This window comes from Mesocricetus auratus, unplaced genomic scaffold (genome assembly GCF_017639785.1).
Source record: "Mesocricetus auratus isolate SY011 unplaced genomic scaffold, BCM_Maur_2.0 Super-Scaffold_6723, whole genome shotgun sequence".
Taxonomy (NCBI): domain Eukaryota; kingdom Metazoa; phylum Chordata; class Mammalia; order Rodentia; family Cricetidae; genus Mesocricetus; species Mesocricetus auratus.
The window spans coordinates 11,958,033-11,974,521 of NW_024429183.1; the positions used below are offsets into that span (position 1 = coordinate 11,958,033).

The 16,489-nt window shown below is 45.7% G+C and overlaps 1 protein-coding gene across 1 annotated transcript; it reads right to left on the bottom strand.

Annotated features, from left to right (window-relative positions):
* Positions 1 to 211: 211 nt before the first annotated feature.
* On the bottom strand, positions 212 to 13,009 carry Gabarapl2 (GABA type A receptor associated protein like 2). The gene is made up of 4 exons (XM_005073056.4): positions 12,848 to 13,009; positions 12,484 to 12,539; positions 10,378 to 10,550; positions 212 to 819 (listed from the first exon to the last, which is right to left on the bottom strand). The coding sequence occupies exons 1-4, from the start codon at positions 12,879 to 12,881 to the stop codon at positions 729 to 731; spliced, it is 354 nt and encodes a 117-aa protein (XP_005073113.1). The 5' UTR covers positions 12,882 to 13,009; the 3' UTR covers positions 212 to 728.
* Between the last annotated feature and the right edge of the window lie 3,480 nt (positions 13,010 to 16,489).

Consider the following 16,489-nt stretch of genomic DNA (forward strand, 5'->3'; position numbering starts at 1 on the left):
TTTGACATGTATAGCTTCTTACAAAGTCCTGGTATCCAAACATTGTGACTATATTATCCACTGAAAAAAGTAAGCCCTTTTTATGATATCAGCCACCACTTCCCATTCCTGGCTTCACTGACATAGCCCATAAGCCTTTCTCCAGGCCTGACAAACAGCTCCCATTTCTGACTCATCCAAAAGGTGAATAAAGGACATGGTCACACTATAATGCCTTTAGAAGAGAAAATTTTATTGTTAATTATTTACCTTAATAGTCTCAGAAAGAACAGATTAGCTCAGTCTGACATGATTTGCAGTTGGCAAAATCTAGTGAAGCAAGTGTGTTCTGACTGCTAAGGATTTAATTTGGGTGCTTTTAATACTCAGCCATCTATCACTTGGAACATAATCCAGAATAACGAATTACCCCTCCTTTTAACTTCAAAGCCACGCCTACCTCCCTTCATTATGGAAATATCTTCATTAAATATGATTCCCAGAGGACAGGTTCCCCGGAGCATATATATAGCCATGAAAACAGTGCACAAAAAGAAAACTGAAAATAAAACTCTGTATGATAATTTACTAATCTAAGGAAATAAACCCTTCCAATATATTAAGAAATAAATCCAGTTACAAATGCACTAGTAGGTCTATGTGAGGAGGCTCTGGTAGAATAACTGAAAACAGCCAGTTATTTACAAGATACACAAGCAGGAACGGTGCACCTAGCCCAGCACTGGTCCTCAGAAGCCAAAAGTGTTCTCTCCACTGTAAGCCACATACAAGAATCCATCTTCATCTTTTTCTTTCTCGTAAAGCTGTCCCATAGTTAGGCTTGAAAGAGAAAAAAGAAAAAAAATATCATTGAAAATTGAGTCAGGTATCAAGTGGAAAAATAAGGCCTTAAGGGTGAGGAGCTTTGTGGTTGGTGGCTGGGAGGTAAAAATAATTCAGGTACCTGCTGTGACCTGCAATCTGTTCCACTGAAAGAACACAAAGCATGAAAAAATGAAGGTGGGGCTGAGGGGTGGCTCACAAAAAAATGGGGAGAGGATTACATCAAATCAGGAGCTAGGTACAGTGGCGAGCACACACCTAACATCCCTGCACTCGCTCTGAAGCCTTCCAAGAAGCCAGCCCCTTGCAAAGGCATCTGATAACTTAAATGACAGGACCACCCCATGAAAGACCCCTGTAAGCAAGGTGTTGAGTTCTCCTCTCCGGGCATTTATTTGAATGTTTATAATTTAGACTTGCGTGTCAAAGGTACAGGTGGATACTTACTATGAACACTCCCAGGTCACCATCTGAAACCCCAGAGATCTATACAGTAGGATCAGAGACCCTTGTGCACCATGCCCAAAATTCCCACTATATTTGGGATCCAAAGAAACCTTCCCTAGGCCAGGGATGTACTTCCGAGGGAGGGTGCTTTCCCAGCAGGGGTGAAGCAACTGGGTGGGATCCCCACTATTGCAAAAGAATAAAATACAATAAAAGATTGCTCAAGCTTCCAAAGAGCCTCCAAAAATAAGAGTCCTTAAACTAAACATGTGGGTGGGAAAATCAGCTTTCCCTATGCTGTGAAACAGACTGCAGTAGACAACTAAATCTATTTCTCTGCCAGAGTAGTATACCTACCGTAACCTCATGCAATCTCTGGCCAAGTGACCACACTGATGAAGTATGACCACCAAGAAGTGGGCCAACCAGAGCCAGCAGCAAGATGCTGATCCAAGAACAAGTCCTGGTCACAACAGCACAACAGTTGTTTGAACATGGACATAGCAGGGGTGTAGCTCAGCTGGTAGAGTGCTTGCACAGCATACATAAATGGATCCAGGACCTCAACTTTGTGTAGAGATGATTCCTCCCTGGCTTTGCTGCTGTTGTATGATTAAGACCAATATGTAAACATGGGACACAGGGCCACATTTAAAAGGGGGAGATTTTGCTTTCTTATTTCACTTCCCACCCCATTTGCATGTTTCATGTGGGCAGATTAAGTAATAATGTGGGGACAAGTATGAATAAAAGCCTGTCATCTTCTGCAATCACAACAGTTCTCCGTGTGAGGCTCTCAGTTTGGAATTTGGGTAAGGACTCTCTGAATTGGCTGGAGAAATGGCTCAGTAATTAAGAGCACCTGTTGCTCTTACACAAGACCCAGATTTGTTCCTAGCACCCACATGGCAGGTCACAACCATCCACAATTCCAGTTCCAGGGGATCTGACCCTCCCTTCTGACCTCAGTGGGCAGCAGACACATACATGGTACACACACACACACACACACACACTCACATACACACATATACATATACGTACACATTCAGATAAAACTCTCATGCATATAAGTAACTCTCTAAAACAAAAAGAAAACAAGCAGACTCTTCTGAATAGCACTGTTTAATCAAAATCCTTATTGGTTTTGTTTTACTTATTTTATTTTGACAGAGTATTTGAGACAGGTCCTGGCACTCACTCTGTAGATCATCAGGCTGGCCTCAAACTCACAGAGATCTGCCTGCCTCTGCCTCCTGAGTGCTGGGACTGAAGGCATATGCCACCAACACCCACTCAAAATCCCTATTGTTAAGGAATATCCTCTGTGGCTGCTCCTAAAACAAATTATCAGCTCTATTCAGCAACTGAAATGTGCCAGCACTCGGGAAGGCAGGTGGGCAGATCTGTGAGTTCAAGGCCAGCCTGGTGTACAGAACAAATTCCATGACAGTCAGAGCTGTTATACAGAGAAGCCCTGTCTGGAAAAACCAAAACCCCCACAAAGTTTCAGAAATAAAACATCAAGTTTGGTTACTTGTTGAAATGACAAAATTTTCCATTTACTAAGTAAGTTAAATAAATGGTTAATTTCACCTGTTTTTGCTGTTTTTTGTTTGTTTGTTTGTTTGCAAAAAGGTCTTTCTATGTAGTCTTGACTGTACTGAAACTCTGTATGTAGACCAGGCTGGCCTTGAACTCAGAGATCCTCCTGTGTGCCACAGACTAAAGGTATCCACCACCACACCCGGCAATTTCACCTGTTTTTAACTTACTAGAATTTTTTTTATTTATTGTGTATACAGTCTTCTGCCTGCATGCCAGCAGAGGGCACCAGATCTCATTCAAGGTGGTTGTGAGCCACCATGTGGTTGCCGGGAATTGAACTCAGGACCTCTGGAAGAACAGTCAGTGCTCTGAACCTCTGAGCCATCTCTCCAGCCCACTTACTAGAATTTTTAAAACCACAAGGTTTACATGCCATTTCCACAGACAAGTCAGGGAAGCTGGTCATAAGAATACCTACTGTAGCAGGGTGTTGGTGGCACACGCCTTTAATCCCAGCACTCGGGAGGCAGAGGTAGGCGGATCTCTGTGAGTTCGAGACCAGCCTGGTCTACAGAGCAAGTTCCAGGACTGGCTCCAAAACAATACAGAGAAACCCTGTCTCGAAAAACTAAAAAAAAAAACAAAAAACACCTACTGTGTTCATTTCCAACCTGGGTTGCCCTCAGGATCTCTAGAGAGCTTTATAAGGATCTCCATGAATGAAATGAAGCCTGACTGAGGTGGGATGCAGGTATTAAAATTGGCATACAAAGGAATAGGTCTCCTTGAGGCATTCTCATCCATTTACATTTTTGGTTGATTCTACCCCCTTCTCCCTGGGTCTCCATCCCCCCTGCACCCTCCTGCAGTGAACCATCACTACTTGCTTCACTATCTCATCATTTTCTCTCATGAGCCCCTCTCTAGTTTTCACAGACATTTTCTTTTCGGGGGTAGGGAAGACAGGGTCTCTGTTGGTGTCCTGGAACTCACTCTGTAGATGAGGCTGACCTCAAACTCAAAGAAACCCACCTGCCTATGCCTCCCAAGTGCTGGGACGTAAGGTCTGAGTCACCACTGTCCGGCTCCAGGCATGTTTTTAAAATGCTGAAGATGTGTCTATGTGTGGCCATATTAAGAGCAAAGGCACCTGCCTTTTGGGGGGTGCAAAGAGTTTTCATCTGATTATGAAGTAAGGTGATGAGTCAAAAATGAGTGAAAAGTCAGCAGGTTAGCAGGACTCAAATATATAGCTGATCTTCCAGTTCTTAGGCTGCTGGCTGGGAATCCCTAGAGAAACCCCACTTTTCTGTGACTTCTCAGAAAGAAGCTAACAGGAAAACACTACAATAGGGCACAAGCCTACCCTCCTTGGTCCAGTGTCAGGGTGCCCTTGAAGAAACCTGCTCTAATCCCACTGCTGAATTACTATTACCCAAAGAGCTTCATGAACCACTCCCAGAGTGTACTGCTGACTCCACAAGATGCCCACAGTGAACCTGGAGCAGCACTGGGACAGCTGCTGTCTAGGCCAGAGTGGCCTGAGACCCAGTCCTGACCTCTAACAGGATAGAGGCCACAATCGTGTAGTTTGTGTTCTTTTCTGCTTGGGTCCCACTGTTTCTCTTTGCTTTTTCTAAAATTTAAGTGTGTAAACCAGGCGGTGGTGGCGCACCCCTTTAATCCCAGCACTCGGGAGGCAGAGGCAGGTGGATCTCTGTGAGTTAGAGGCCAGCCTTGTATACAGAGCGAGGTCCAGGACAGCCTCCAAAGCAATACAGAGAAACCCTGTCTCGAAAAACCAAAAAATAAAATAAAATAAAATTTAAGTGTGTATGTCTGCATGTTTATCTGTGCATATGAGTGCCTGGTGATGGCAAAGGACCCTTGGAACTGAAATTCCACACGGTTGTGAGCTGCTTGCTGTATGGAAACCAAATCTCAGTCCTTTGCAAGAGAAGTTGCTCTTCAGCACTGAGCCAAATCTCCAGCCCCTCAGTTGCTCCGCCTTTTAAGAAAACATTGTGTTCATCCATTAAACAGTGCCCAAGCAGCTGTAGAGGCTGACACTAAAACCATATCTATCCTAACACTCTAAGCTCCATTCTAAATACTATACATAGTCATTTTATCCTCACAGTAATCTTGTCAGTACTACCATGACCCAAAATTCAAAGAAGTAAAACCTAATGCATAGAGAGATAATGTATCCACAAAACAGTAAACATTCTTTTGTTTGTTTGTTTTTGTTTTTATCTAGGCAGGGTTTCTCTGTGGCTTTGGAGGCTGTCCTGGAACTAGCTCTTGTAGACCAGAACAGGTCTCAAACTCAAGAGATCCTCCTGCCTCTGCCTCCCGAGTGCTGGGATTAAGGGTGTGCGCCACCACCCAGCTAACAGTAAACATTCTTATCACCACCCTGTACTGCCTCCAAGTGAACACAGGTAGGCTGTCCCTGTGAGCTAGCATTAGAACTTTGCACCTTAGCAAGATCTTCCTTCCTCATCTTCTCACACCTGTACTAACAAAGTTTACTCAAAGGAAGCACAGGCAGGCAAAACAGACCCTGTGCAAGAGAGTATGTAACAGAGACAGGCGTATGTCAGTTTAGGACAGATTCTATAAACCTCAGGATGGATGAGTTTCCACTAAGCAGGCCCTGTCAGAATGGCCAGGAGTCCAAAACACAGAGCCAGCTATAGCATATCTTGACAAACTGCCCAAGCCTGCTGGGTAGTTAGATCAAGTAAGTCAGACCACAATTCCAAGGCTTCCTACCTAAGCTATGGGGGGTGTCTATAGAACATACCCAAAACCTTTAGTACACTGCATTCTAATGTTGTAGCTCCAGTACCACATGCAGGCATCTAGAAAAAATTCTGCACTGGGTACAGGGGCACTGCCACCTTCTAAACTCTTGGTACTGACTAGTAAAGAAATGGAAACTGGGGCCATATAGATGGCTCAGTGGTTAAGAGCACTGGCTGCTCTTCCAGAGGTCCTGAGTTCAAGTCCCAGCAACCACAAGAAATGGAAAATACCGATCTAAGCTCCCAAGTACAGAGCAAAATGAATCACAGTTGTTCCCTGGAGGCTGCTCCCATGCTTCCATTTGGGGTCAAAGATCCATTTCCTCCTGTGGAGGAACTGACCAACAGTAAAGCCAGGTCCTAGTAAGAACCAGGCCCAGGATTAGCTATGACAACCAAAGGCAAACATTCGCTTTCTGCTTCTCAGTAGCCCTGTGGATTGGGGGTGGCTGAGCTAGGACACGTGTGGACATACAACCCCAGTGCAATTACCTTCAACTCTCAACTAAAGGCAGGGATGGAGGCACCCTGCCATAAATGGGCTAGAAGAGTGATGGACACCTGGCCAGCCATCTGTACAGCTCACGCGCTTCCCTATCTCTCAGCAAGGCAGGACAGTGGGGTGAGGTAGGAGCCAATGACCACCACCACTGAGGAGCCTGAAAGGCATCGGTTGTCAAGTGCAAGTCTAATGCAAACCAAAATACAGAGCTAACTATTCCTTCATATTCGATGTTCCTCTTGCACAAATCTTCTGCCATTCCTAAAGCACCTTTTTAAGAAACTGTCAGAGGACAACCCCTATGACTCAGTTCTCTCCTTCCAGCATGTGGGTTGCCTTCAAACTCAGGCAAACACCTTTACCTGCTGAGCTATCTTCTCCCAATAGCCATCACTGAAAGAAGTATTTACCCAGAAATGATCAAAATAGTTATGTTTAAGCACACTTCTCAACAAAGGATGGACCCTAAAACATCTGTCTCATCGTCCTTTTAAAACCTTGAGAAAAGCAACCAACCCCCCAACCACCATCTTCAGCAGCACTGGTTTCTCCAGGCCAAAATGTCAGCATGCTGAACCAGGCTGACCTTGAATTTATAGAGTTCTTGAGTACTGGGATTAAAGGTGTGTGTCACCAAGGGCTAGCCTGTATCTATCTTAAACAGGGAATAAAGAACATTCTTGTCTGTGCTCTAAACAAAGAACAAAGGCTATTATCAGACCTGGGTTACCCTCCACTATCATGACTGGAAATTTTCATACCAATGTCTTTCTCAGTTCTATCTGAACCAAGAGATAGTTCCTCTTCTGTGTGAGCCAGATTCTTGATGTATGTACTTAGGCAGAGAATTCAACTTTCTAATGCTACATGAAAAAGGCAGTTGAGGCCTGGTATGGTGGCGCACACCTTTAAGCTCAGCACTTGGGAGTCAGAGGCACGTAGATCTCTGAATACAAAGGCAGCCTAGTCTACACGGTAAGTTCTAGGACAAACAACTCAGGAAAGAAAAAGAAAAGGCAGCTGAATCTGATCCTACCACCACCTTTTCTTTACTTTTTTAAAGAAAGGGGAACTCCACCCCCCCCCCAGGGTTTCTCTGTGGCTTGGGAGGCTGTCCTGGAACTAGCTCTTGTAGACCAGGGCTGGTCTCCAAATCACTGAGATTCGCCTGCCTCTGCCTCCCAAGTGCTAGGATTAAAGGTGTGTGCCACCAACGCCCAGCAAGAAAGGGGAACTTAGAAAGAAGGAAATAAAGCTCCTAGGGACTTGCCTCTGTGTCTACCCAACATCTGTATTTAAATACCAGCTATGCCTTTCTCAGTGCTTATCTCCTGTGTTCAGCTCCACACATAAGTAATGTATTCTGTTCAACCTCAGGCAACAGTCATTTACGGAACAGGGAAATCCTGGATCCATTCTGGGTTCACTTCCCCAGCCATTATGCAAGAACCGGAATGAAGGTTAAAGGAGGCTCCAAGGTTCCCAAAGGAGCCTGGAAAAAGCTGAATAGAGGCTGCTAAACTGACTTTGAGGAGCTAATGGAGCCGAGTCACCACCAGCTTTAGGAAAGAGACTGTGGTGTTTGCATGGGTCTAACGATATCATAGTCTCTTTTGTTTATAAAAATTTGGGTTTGAGTTTTGGTTTTTGTTGGAGACAGGGTCTCACTATATTCCCCCAGATGGGTTCCTCCTACCAACAACTGGAATTGAAAGTGGGTATCATCTCAAGCCTAGCTAATAAATACAGTTTTTTTGGTTTTGGGTTTTTTTTTTGGTTTTTTGAGACAGGGTTTCTCTGTGGCTTTGGAGGCTGTTCTGGAACTCTGTAGACCAGGCTGGTCTCAAACTCACATAGATCCACCTGCCTCCACCTTCCCAAGTGCTGGGATTAAAGGCATGTGCCACCACTTCCTGGCATAAATACAGTTTTTGGGTTTTGTAAGTTTTGTTTTTGTTTGTTTGTTTGTTTGTTTGTTTTGGTCTTTTGAGATAGGATCTCTATGTAATAGCTCTAGCTGCACAGTATAGACCAGGCTGGCCTTAACTCAGAAATCTGCCTGCCTCTGCTTCAAGAGTGCTGGGATTAAAGGCATGCACCACTACTGCCCAGCTCTAAATTCTTTTGTTTGTTTTGTTTAAGATGGGGTCTTTCTACATAGCCCTTGCTAATCTGGAACTCACTATGTAAACCAGGCTGTCCTTGAACTTAGATCTATCTGGGTATACCACCATCAACAAATAAGTTTTTAATAAAACTCCCAAATGAATACAGATTCACCTGCTAAGGGCCTTGGTGTTCTCTTCATCCTCAAGAGTCAGAATTTGGCCAGGCAGCACTTGGGAGGCAAGGTAGGCAGATCTCTGAGTCAGAATTTGGTTTCTGGGGTTCTGGTCACTCAGCCCTAAAAATCCTGACTTTGGTCAAATATAATCTGCTTTAGGGTAGAGCCGTACCAGACTATAAAGTAAGGGGAGAATTCCAGAAAGTACTTGGAGAGAAAATGGCTCTGAAGCAGCTTCTGCTGCCCTTAGAACCACTTCTGACTTCAGGGACAACAGGAAATGGGTGCCCCGACCTATAAGCTACTTTCAATTACTAGATACTGTGGAGCCTCAGAGAAACCTTAAGTCTTCAGACATTAAGTATGGGACTGAGGACATGACTAAGTAGTAAAGCACTTCCCTAGCGACAAGGCCCTGAACTAGATCACCACCACTGACTACTATATGCCAGAGGATCAGCATTAAGGAAAATACACCCAGTGCCATTGATCCTAGTCTCCTACTTCCTCCCTGTAAGCCACCATCTCCAAGAAGGAGAAAACAGGATCATACAATTTCTGAAAGTTATAAAGGAAGTTACCTCCTCTATTACCTGAAGGAAGAGCCAAGAGTGACCCCATGGATGCCTGAGCTGGTTTCATCCCTTGGTAAAGTGCACACCCAACAACATACTACCCAAAAGCCTGTGATAAGAGGGTCTGGACCCAAGGATGACATGATAACCAGAGCTCTAGGTATTGGCAGTAGTCATTTTATCAGACTTGTGAATCAGGTAGACACTGATTTTGAGACGATCAAAGAGCTAACTATGTAGAGAGGTAACTGAGCAGAGTGAGGAGCTAAAGTTGAGCCTCTCTGGGACCTACAGGTTCCAGTTTACATGAGTCATTAGGTGAAAATCTCACTACAGGCCTCAGTTCTACCTATGGTTTAAGGCCAAGAAAGTTCTGAACTGTTTTAAAGAACTTCTGAGATAATTTACCTAGGGTATAGGGTGTGCATATGTGTATGTGGAGGCCAGAGGCCAATATTGGATAACTTAGTTTCTGGGAGGCTTCAACCAGTGCCTTTACGCCAAGATCTGGTGGGCTGGGGAGATGACCCAGTAAATTGCTTCTGTGTGAGCATGAAGACCTTAGTAAGCTCCAAATTCATTTGGAGACCCTGTCTTAACATGTAAAAGCCTTAGCCATGCAAGCATTACCACCTCAGTGCCAATGGTGGGAGGGCAGAGTAAACTCCAAAACTGTCCTCTGGCCTCCACACCCCCCCACACACACACCGTGCCACCTGCATTCATATACACACAATCTTTAAAAAGTAAACAAAGCTGGGCATTGGTGGCGCACGCCTTTAATCTCAGCACTCGGGAGGCAGAGGCAGGCGGATCTCTGTGAGTTCGATGCCAGCCTGGTCTACAAAGTGAGTTCCAGGATAGCCTCCAAAGCTACAGAGAAACCCTGTCTAAAAAAAAACAAAAAAAAAAGTAAACAAAAACACAAGCATTGGCCTAAAAACGTAAATAGAGTAGAGAAGCAGCTGAGGAAGATACCCCGTGCTGACCTCTGGCTTACACAAATGCACACATACACACATACATATTATATAAACTCTAGATATTGTTCCGTTGTCTTAACAGAGTGAATACAGAATTGTGCTCTATTTTTTCCTGAAGCTACTGATATACAAATTAAGAGTTGCAATAAGTGCCAGGCATGGTACCATACGCTTTTCATTCCGAGGAAGGCAACTCCCAAAATCTGAAAACCAGTGTGGTCTAGAAAATGAGTTCTAGGGACTGCCAAGGCTACAGAGAAATGTTGTCTCAAAAAAATCAAAAAGGGGGAAAAATGGGGGGGGCTGCAGTCAGAACTCTTAAGAGCTTTTTTATATTTCCCAGGGTTTGATATTTCCCAAGCAACAAATGGATTTCTAAACCAGAGGCCTAACAAACACCTCTCACCTGGACTGTGGGACTGTCTTATCCACAAACAGGAAGATTGCCTTCTCAGAAGGAAGCTGGATCCTTTTCCTGATGATCCACATGAACTGAGCCACAGTGATGTCAGAAGGAACCAGGTACTTCCTTTTGTCAATGTCAACAATCTGAGAGCCGGAGACTTTTTCCACGATCACCTGGAGAGTCAAGCTAAGTCAGCAGGGGAGCAGCACTTTTGCGGCATGCACAAAGGCCTGGACTTGATTCCCAGCACTAACTACAGAGGGGCAGGAAAGGGAGGGAGGAGGAGCACGGGTGCACATAAGCACAGGACTGGATTACCTAATGTAAAGCTCTGCCCTCAGTCTGATGAGCACAGGGTGAGCAAGGAAATGTGTGGGTACTACACAGCATGAGTAAATCCACCTATGTCTTACTAAGCCACACTCTGGAGATCCAGAAATAATAAAAATCCCTTACCTCTGGTCAATTACATCCCTCATCTCTGATCTCAGCATCTAAAGAAAAACACAGCTGCAAAGCTTTCCAACTCAGCAGGGCATTGGCAGCACAGCCTTTAATCCCAGCACTCCGGAAGCAGAGGCAGGTGGATCTCTGTGAGTTCGTGGCTGGCCTGGTCTACAGAGTGAGTTCCAGGAGAGCCTACCAAACAATACAGAGAAACCCTGTCTCGAAAAACCAAAAGAAAAAAGAAAAAAAAAAAGAAAAAAAAGGAAAAAAAAAGCTTTCCAACTCTGAGACCCGCCTGCCTCTGCCTCCTGGGTGCTAGGATTAAAGGTACACTGGTCACCACTGCTAGGCTACCTTCCTAACATTTTATGTAGGCAGATGAAAGGTTATCCGGCCAGAGTTTCATCTGCAGTCTGTTAACCCACTATCCCAGAACACTGCTAGAGTTAGCAGCAGTGGAAATTAGAATGGATGAAATGGCAATGCTCTACAGTCCCCGCCACCCAAAAACCAAGGTTTTTCATTAGCCTGTTGCTTCTCTGTAAACATCTGTTACAGGTTAACATCTGTCCTCCTAATTCTCTCCTCAAAGGAAATGCTTACAAGCAAAGAGCTACAATAATACTTTGTCCTTCGAAAATCAATAATGGCCAGGTGGTGGTGGTGCACATATCCTCCAGAGGCAGAGGCAGTCAGATCTCTGAGTTTCAGGCCAGTCTGGTCTACAGAGCTACACAGAGATAACTGTCTCAAAAAGCAACAACAAAATCAATAATGATATCAGAAACCATCTCCCCAACTATGACAGAAATATAGCATCATACTTCTTTTTTTTTTTTTTTTTTTTTTTTTTGGTTTTTCCAGACAGGGTTTCTCTGTGGCTTTGGAGGCTGTCCTGGAACTAGCTCTTGTAGACCAGGCTGGTCTCGAACTCAGAGATCCGCCTGCCTCTGCCTCCCGAGTGCTGTGATTAAAGGCTTGCGCCACCAAAGCCCGGCAGCATCATACTTATTGATTAAAGACAAAACGGTGGTGTTTCAGATTTATTATTCAAGCAAGGATGACAGCACCATAGAGACGTGAAGTTAAAGGATCAAAATTAGCCGGGCGTTGGTGGCGCACGCCTTTAATCCCAGCACTTGGGAGGCAGAGGCAGGCGGATCTCTGTGAGTTCGAGGCCAGCCTGGTCTACAAGAGCTAGTTCCAGGACAGCCTCCAAAGCCACAGAGAAACCCTGTCTCGAAAAACCAAAAAAAAAAAAAAAAAAAAAAAAAAAGGATCAAAATTAAAGATGAATGTCCTGAGACTATGATACCCTATCCAAACCAAGTGACAGTCTCCCTCCACCACCGTTCCCCAAAGTGGAAGTGACCTGTTGCCCTGTCCTAGAACACGGTTCCTTACATAATTAGCGAGGGAGCCTAGAGGCTGCAAGCAGCTTGCTGCCCTAGATCGGAAGATTCAGCACTGATGCCCCTGAACAGCACCACCCTCTTGCGCCCCAAGCTCGGGCCGGCCCCGGCCCAGCCCGTCCAGTCTCTGGCTACACTTTGAGACCTTAACTTATCAACTGTTGCACGGCCTACAGCGCCCGCCCGACACCGCTCCCAGTCTCTAAGGGTGGCAGAGGGGTGAGGGGGACGCGGAGTCCACACTCACCGGAACTCGGTCGGGGTACTTCGCTCTGATCTTCGCGGATTCCACGCATCTGTGCTCTGGGGGAGAAGTACACCCGGGTGACTGTCGCGCCTACCTGCCTGCCTGCCCGTCGGCCGGCCCCCAGTTCCCGGAACCCCATCTTCCTGTCCGCCCTTCGCAGCCCGCAACCTGCGCACGTACGCCCCAGAGCCCGAGCCCCGGATCCCGGGCCGCGGCCCCCCTCACAGACTCCCAGCAAGGTCCGTGGAGGGCTACTTGGGTTCGTGGGAGGTGCCCAGGCTGGCGGGGCCTTGGCGACCCAGCGGGGTGACGCGAGTGGGGGAGGGGCCGCAGCCCGGGGCTCGGCAAGGCCGACCGCGCTTACCCAGCGAGTGGTCCTCCTTAAACATCCACTTCATGGCGGCGGGAGGCGACGGAGCCGGCTCGCTGAGCCGCGGACTTCGGAGTAGCGACCACAACAACAACGGAGGCGGCGGCGGTGGCAGCGACGACTACTCGGCAGGCGGGACTTCCGGCTGCCGGAGCCTAGCAACCACCCGGGCGGGGCTTCCGGCGCGCCTGGTAAATGAACCAGGGGCATGAACTTACGTGAGGGGGCGGGGCCTAGAAGGAGACGACCGACCCCCCCAACACACACACACACCCCCCAGGGGCTCGCCTGTAAATCGTGGCTGACGTAGGTGGCTGAGGAGTCTGAGGGACCGTGGAGACTCGAGGAACTAGTTACTGGAATGGGGTCTCTGGATTGTGCGAGACGGGCAGGTTATGGCTCTCAGCTTAGAACGCTGATAAAGGGATCTGGTAGGGGAAGTCTGGGGCTTTGGAGAGAGATGAATATTAATGTTTGGCCTGGTGACAAGGCGGGAGCTAAGTAACGTGGGATAACCAGTTACAAGCACTGTTTGACAATGAGTACTGCTGACAACCTAGAGTTCTAGTATAGGAGTTTTCGCACCTAAAATTTGATTTAAACAAATTTCATTTCCCTCTACTCATGACTACATATTTAAGCACCCATAAGCATTGATGAACAAGTATCACAGATATGCATTTAGTCAACGGAATATTCCCTATCACAGACAACCTTTATCAGAAACTGTCAGAGGCTAAGTGTGACTTTCAGGCACGGAGCATTCCCCCCACCCCCCAGTACTGGTCATGAGACAGCGCAGGGGATGCAGCCGGCAGTGGGAGTGCCTCAGCCCTCACAGTCTGAGCTGCTGGTGTCACCTGCCTAGGAGGAAGCCTTGAGGTTCACCCACAGCCGAGTCATCGGAGCAGCCCTCTCTAGGTCACCCTCTGTTTATGCATTGGTGAGCATGTAACAAGAATATGCAGTTAATTGGGCACCTGACCACGTGCTTGTGATTCTGCTACATCTGTCAAGCCTGTGTTTGAACATTGTCATCCACCATTTCCTACAGTTGAAATTCCTGACAGATGCTGTGGCTGTAGCTTCATTCTGAAAGCATTTTTGTTATTTTAAATTGGAGTCGGGGCTGAGACAGCTCAACAGGTAAAGGTGCTTGTTGCCAAGCCTGAAAACCTGAGGTCAATCCCCAGAACCCAGGTGGTGGGAGAAGTTACTTTTATCCTCTGACCTCAATGTGTGCCCTGTGGCATGCCTCTGTACATGTACACACCAAGATGCACGAAAAATAATGCAATATAAACAAAAATGTAATTTAAAAAATTTAAAGACTTTATGTCTGAGGAACTAGGTGTTTGTCTCCAATGAAATATCCCTTTGGATATTATACTTAGACATCGATGTTACATACAAGAATGTTGTACTTAGCCCAGTGGTGGTGGTGGTGTTGGTGGTGGTGGTGGTGGTGATGCATGCCTTCAATGCCAGCACTTGAGAGGCAGAAACAGGTGGATCTCTACAGAGCTAGTTCCAGGAAAGCCAGGGCTACATAGAACAACCCTGTCTTGAAAAATGGAAAAAAAATGCTGTTCTGGAAACTGGGAGAAATCCATGAGCAAAACAGACAACACCCATGCAGTAGCAGAGTTTGCATTCTCATGGGAAAAGACAAAAAACTAGATGTCAGGTAATGACAGGTGATATTTAGAAAAGTAAAACAGTGGGCGACTAGAGCATGATGCCCTGGGGGGATGGAGTGATGATTAGGCAAATCGTCACACTCTGGGAACACAAAGCACCCCCTGTGGCTAGAACTAAAATCAACAAAGACAAGTATGCTAGGAGACAGATCAGAAAGACCTGGAACAAACTGGGTGGTGCTTTGAATTGCATGCAATTTGTTTTTTACCACAATGTGATGACAAGTGAGGTTTTTAGGATCTGTAATACATTCAGACTTATTTTTTTTATTTTCAAGACAGGTTTTTCTCTGTGTAGTCCTGGCTATCTGTTGCAAGCCTTTATACTTACACTAGAACTTGCTCTGGAGACCAAGGTGGCCTCAAACTCAGAGATCCTCCTGTCTCTGCCTCCTGAGTGGCTGAACTAAAGACATTTGCCACCACACATGGTTCATTAGACTTATTTTAAATGATCAGCCTAACCTGGAATTGTAGTTCAATAATGGAGCATGTGCAGGCCTGGATTTAATTCTCTGCCCAAGAAAGAAAAAGAGACATAAAAAAAAATCATCAGACTAGGGGTTTAGCTCAGTTGGTAGAGAACTTTATACATGAAGCCTTGGGCTCAATCCCCAGAAACACTTAAAAGAGCTGGGTGGTGGTACACACCTGTGATCTCTCTTTTTTATTTGTTTGTTTGGTTTAATCTTATTTGTTTGTCTTTTGAGACAGAGTTTCTCTGTGGAACAGCCCTGGCTGTCCTGGAACTCCCCTTGTAGATCAGGTTGGCCTTGAGCTCACAGAGATTTACCAGCCTCTGCAAATTTGCTGGCCTCCGAACCACCACATCCTGTTCTCCTGTAATCTCAATACACAAGAGGTGGAGGCAGGAGAGTATGAAATTCAAGGACACCCTTAGTCACACATTGAGTTGGAAACCAGTCTGGTCTAGAGACCCTGGCTCAAATGTATCTATCAGGTGAGATGACTCCGCAGATAAAATTATTTGCTGCCAGGACTGAGGACCTGACTTTGGTACCTAGGACCCCACATGATGAAAGAAAAGAACTGAGCAGGCAGAGAAAGTGGATCTCTGAGTTTGAGGCCAGCCTGGTCTACAGAGTTCTAGGACATCCAGAGCTACACAGAGAAACCCTGTCTTGAAAAAAAAAAAAGAAAGAAAGAAGGAAAGAAAGAAAGGAAGAAAGTAAGGAAGAAAAGAAAAACTCACACTGCTTCTCTTTGTAAATCTGGTCACGGTGCCCTAGTCCAAGACACATGTGTATCACTTAAAAGTAAGAGCTATGTACACTTCTCAGGAGGAAAGCCCACTACTCATCAACTCATAGGCATGTCCTCTGACAGTTATGGTGACAAGCTATGTATTTTTTGTATTATTTGCTCATTTGATATCTTTTTTTTTTCAGTTCAACCTTCTAATTAGCTCTAATCTGTCATGATATGCACCCATGTGTTGGTCTTTGCATTTAGCTTTCTTGAACATTCTAAAGGCTCTAGATGCCTTCTGGGGGCTGGTGGAGAACTGAGGAGGTGAGTCAGGGGGAGTGGTAGGATGCACTCACATGTCAGCAGACCTGAAGGACCAACAGGATGTCTCATGTAGCCCAGGACAACCCTGAATCAAGACTGGCCTTGAATTCCTAGGCATGTGAAATATGCACACATGTATGTGGATCCCTGTGCCCATGTGATGGTCAGAGTAGGATACTGAAGGTAGCAGTCTAAAGCACCTTGTCCTGAGTACTGCCATTTTGACTTCAGACACCATTTTACCTGTAGGGTGAAACAAAGTTCAAGTTTCCAAGCCCTAGGGGAACTGGGAACTTTCCAATAGATGACCAACCTTCTCCTCAAACAATAGAAATAGTCTATTATGACCCTTAGTTCTCTAAAAACATTATAGCTATTCCTAACAGCAAAGAGAACAGATGAA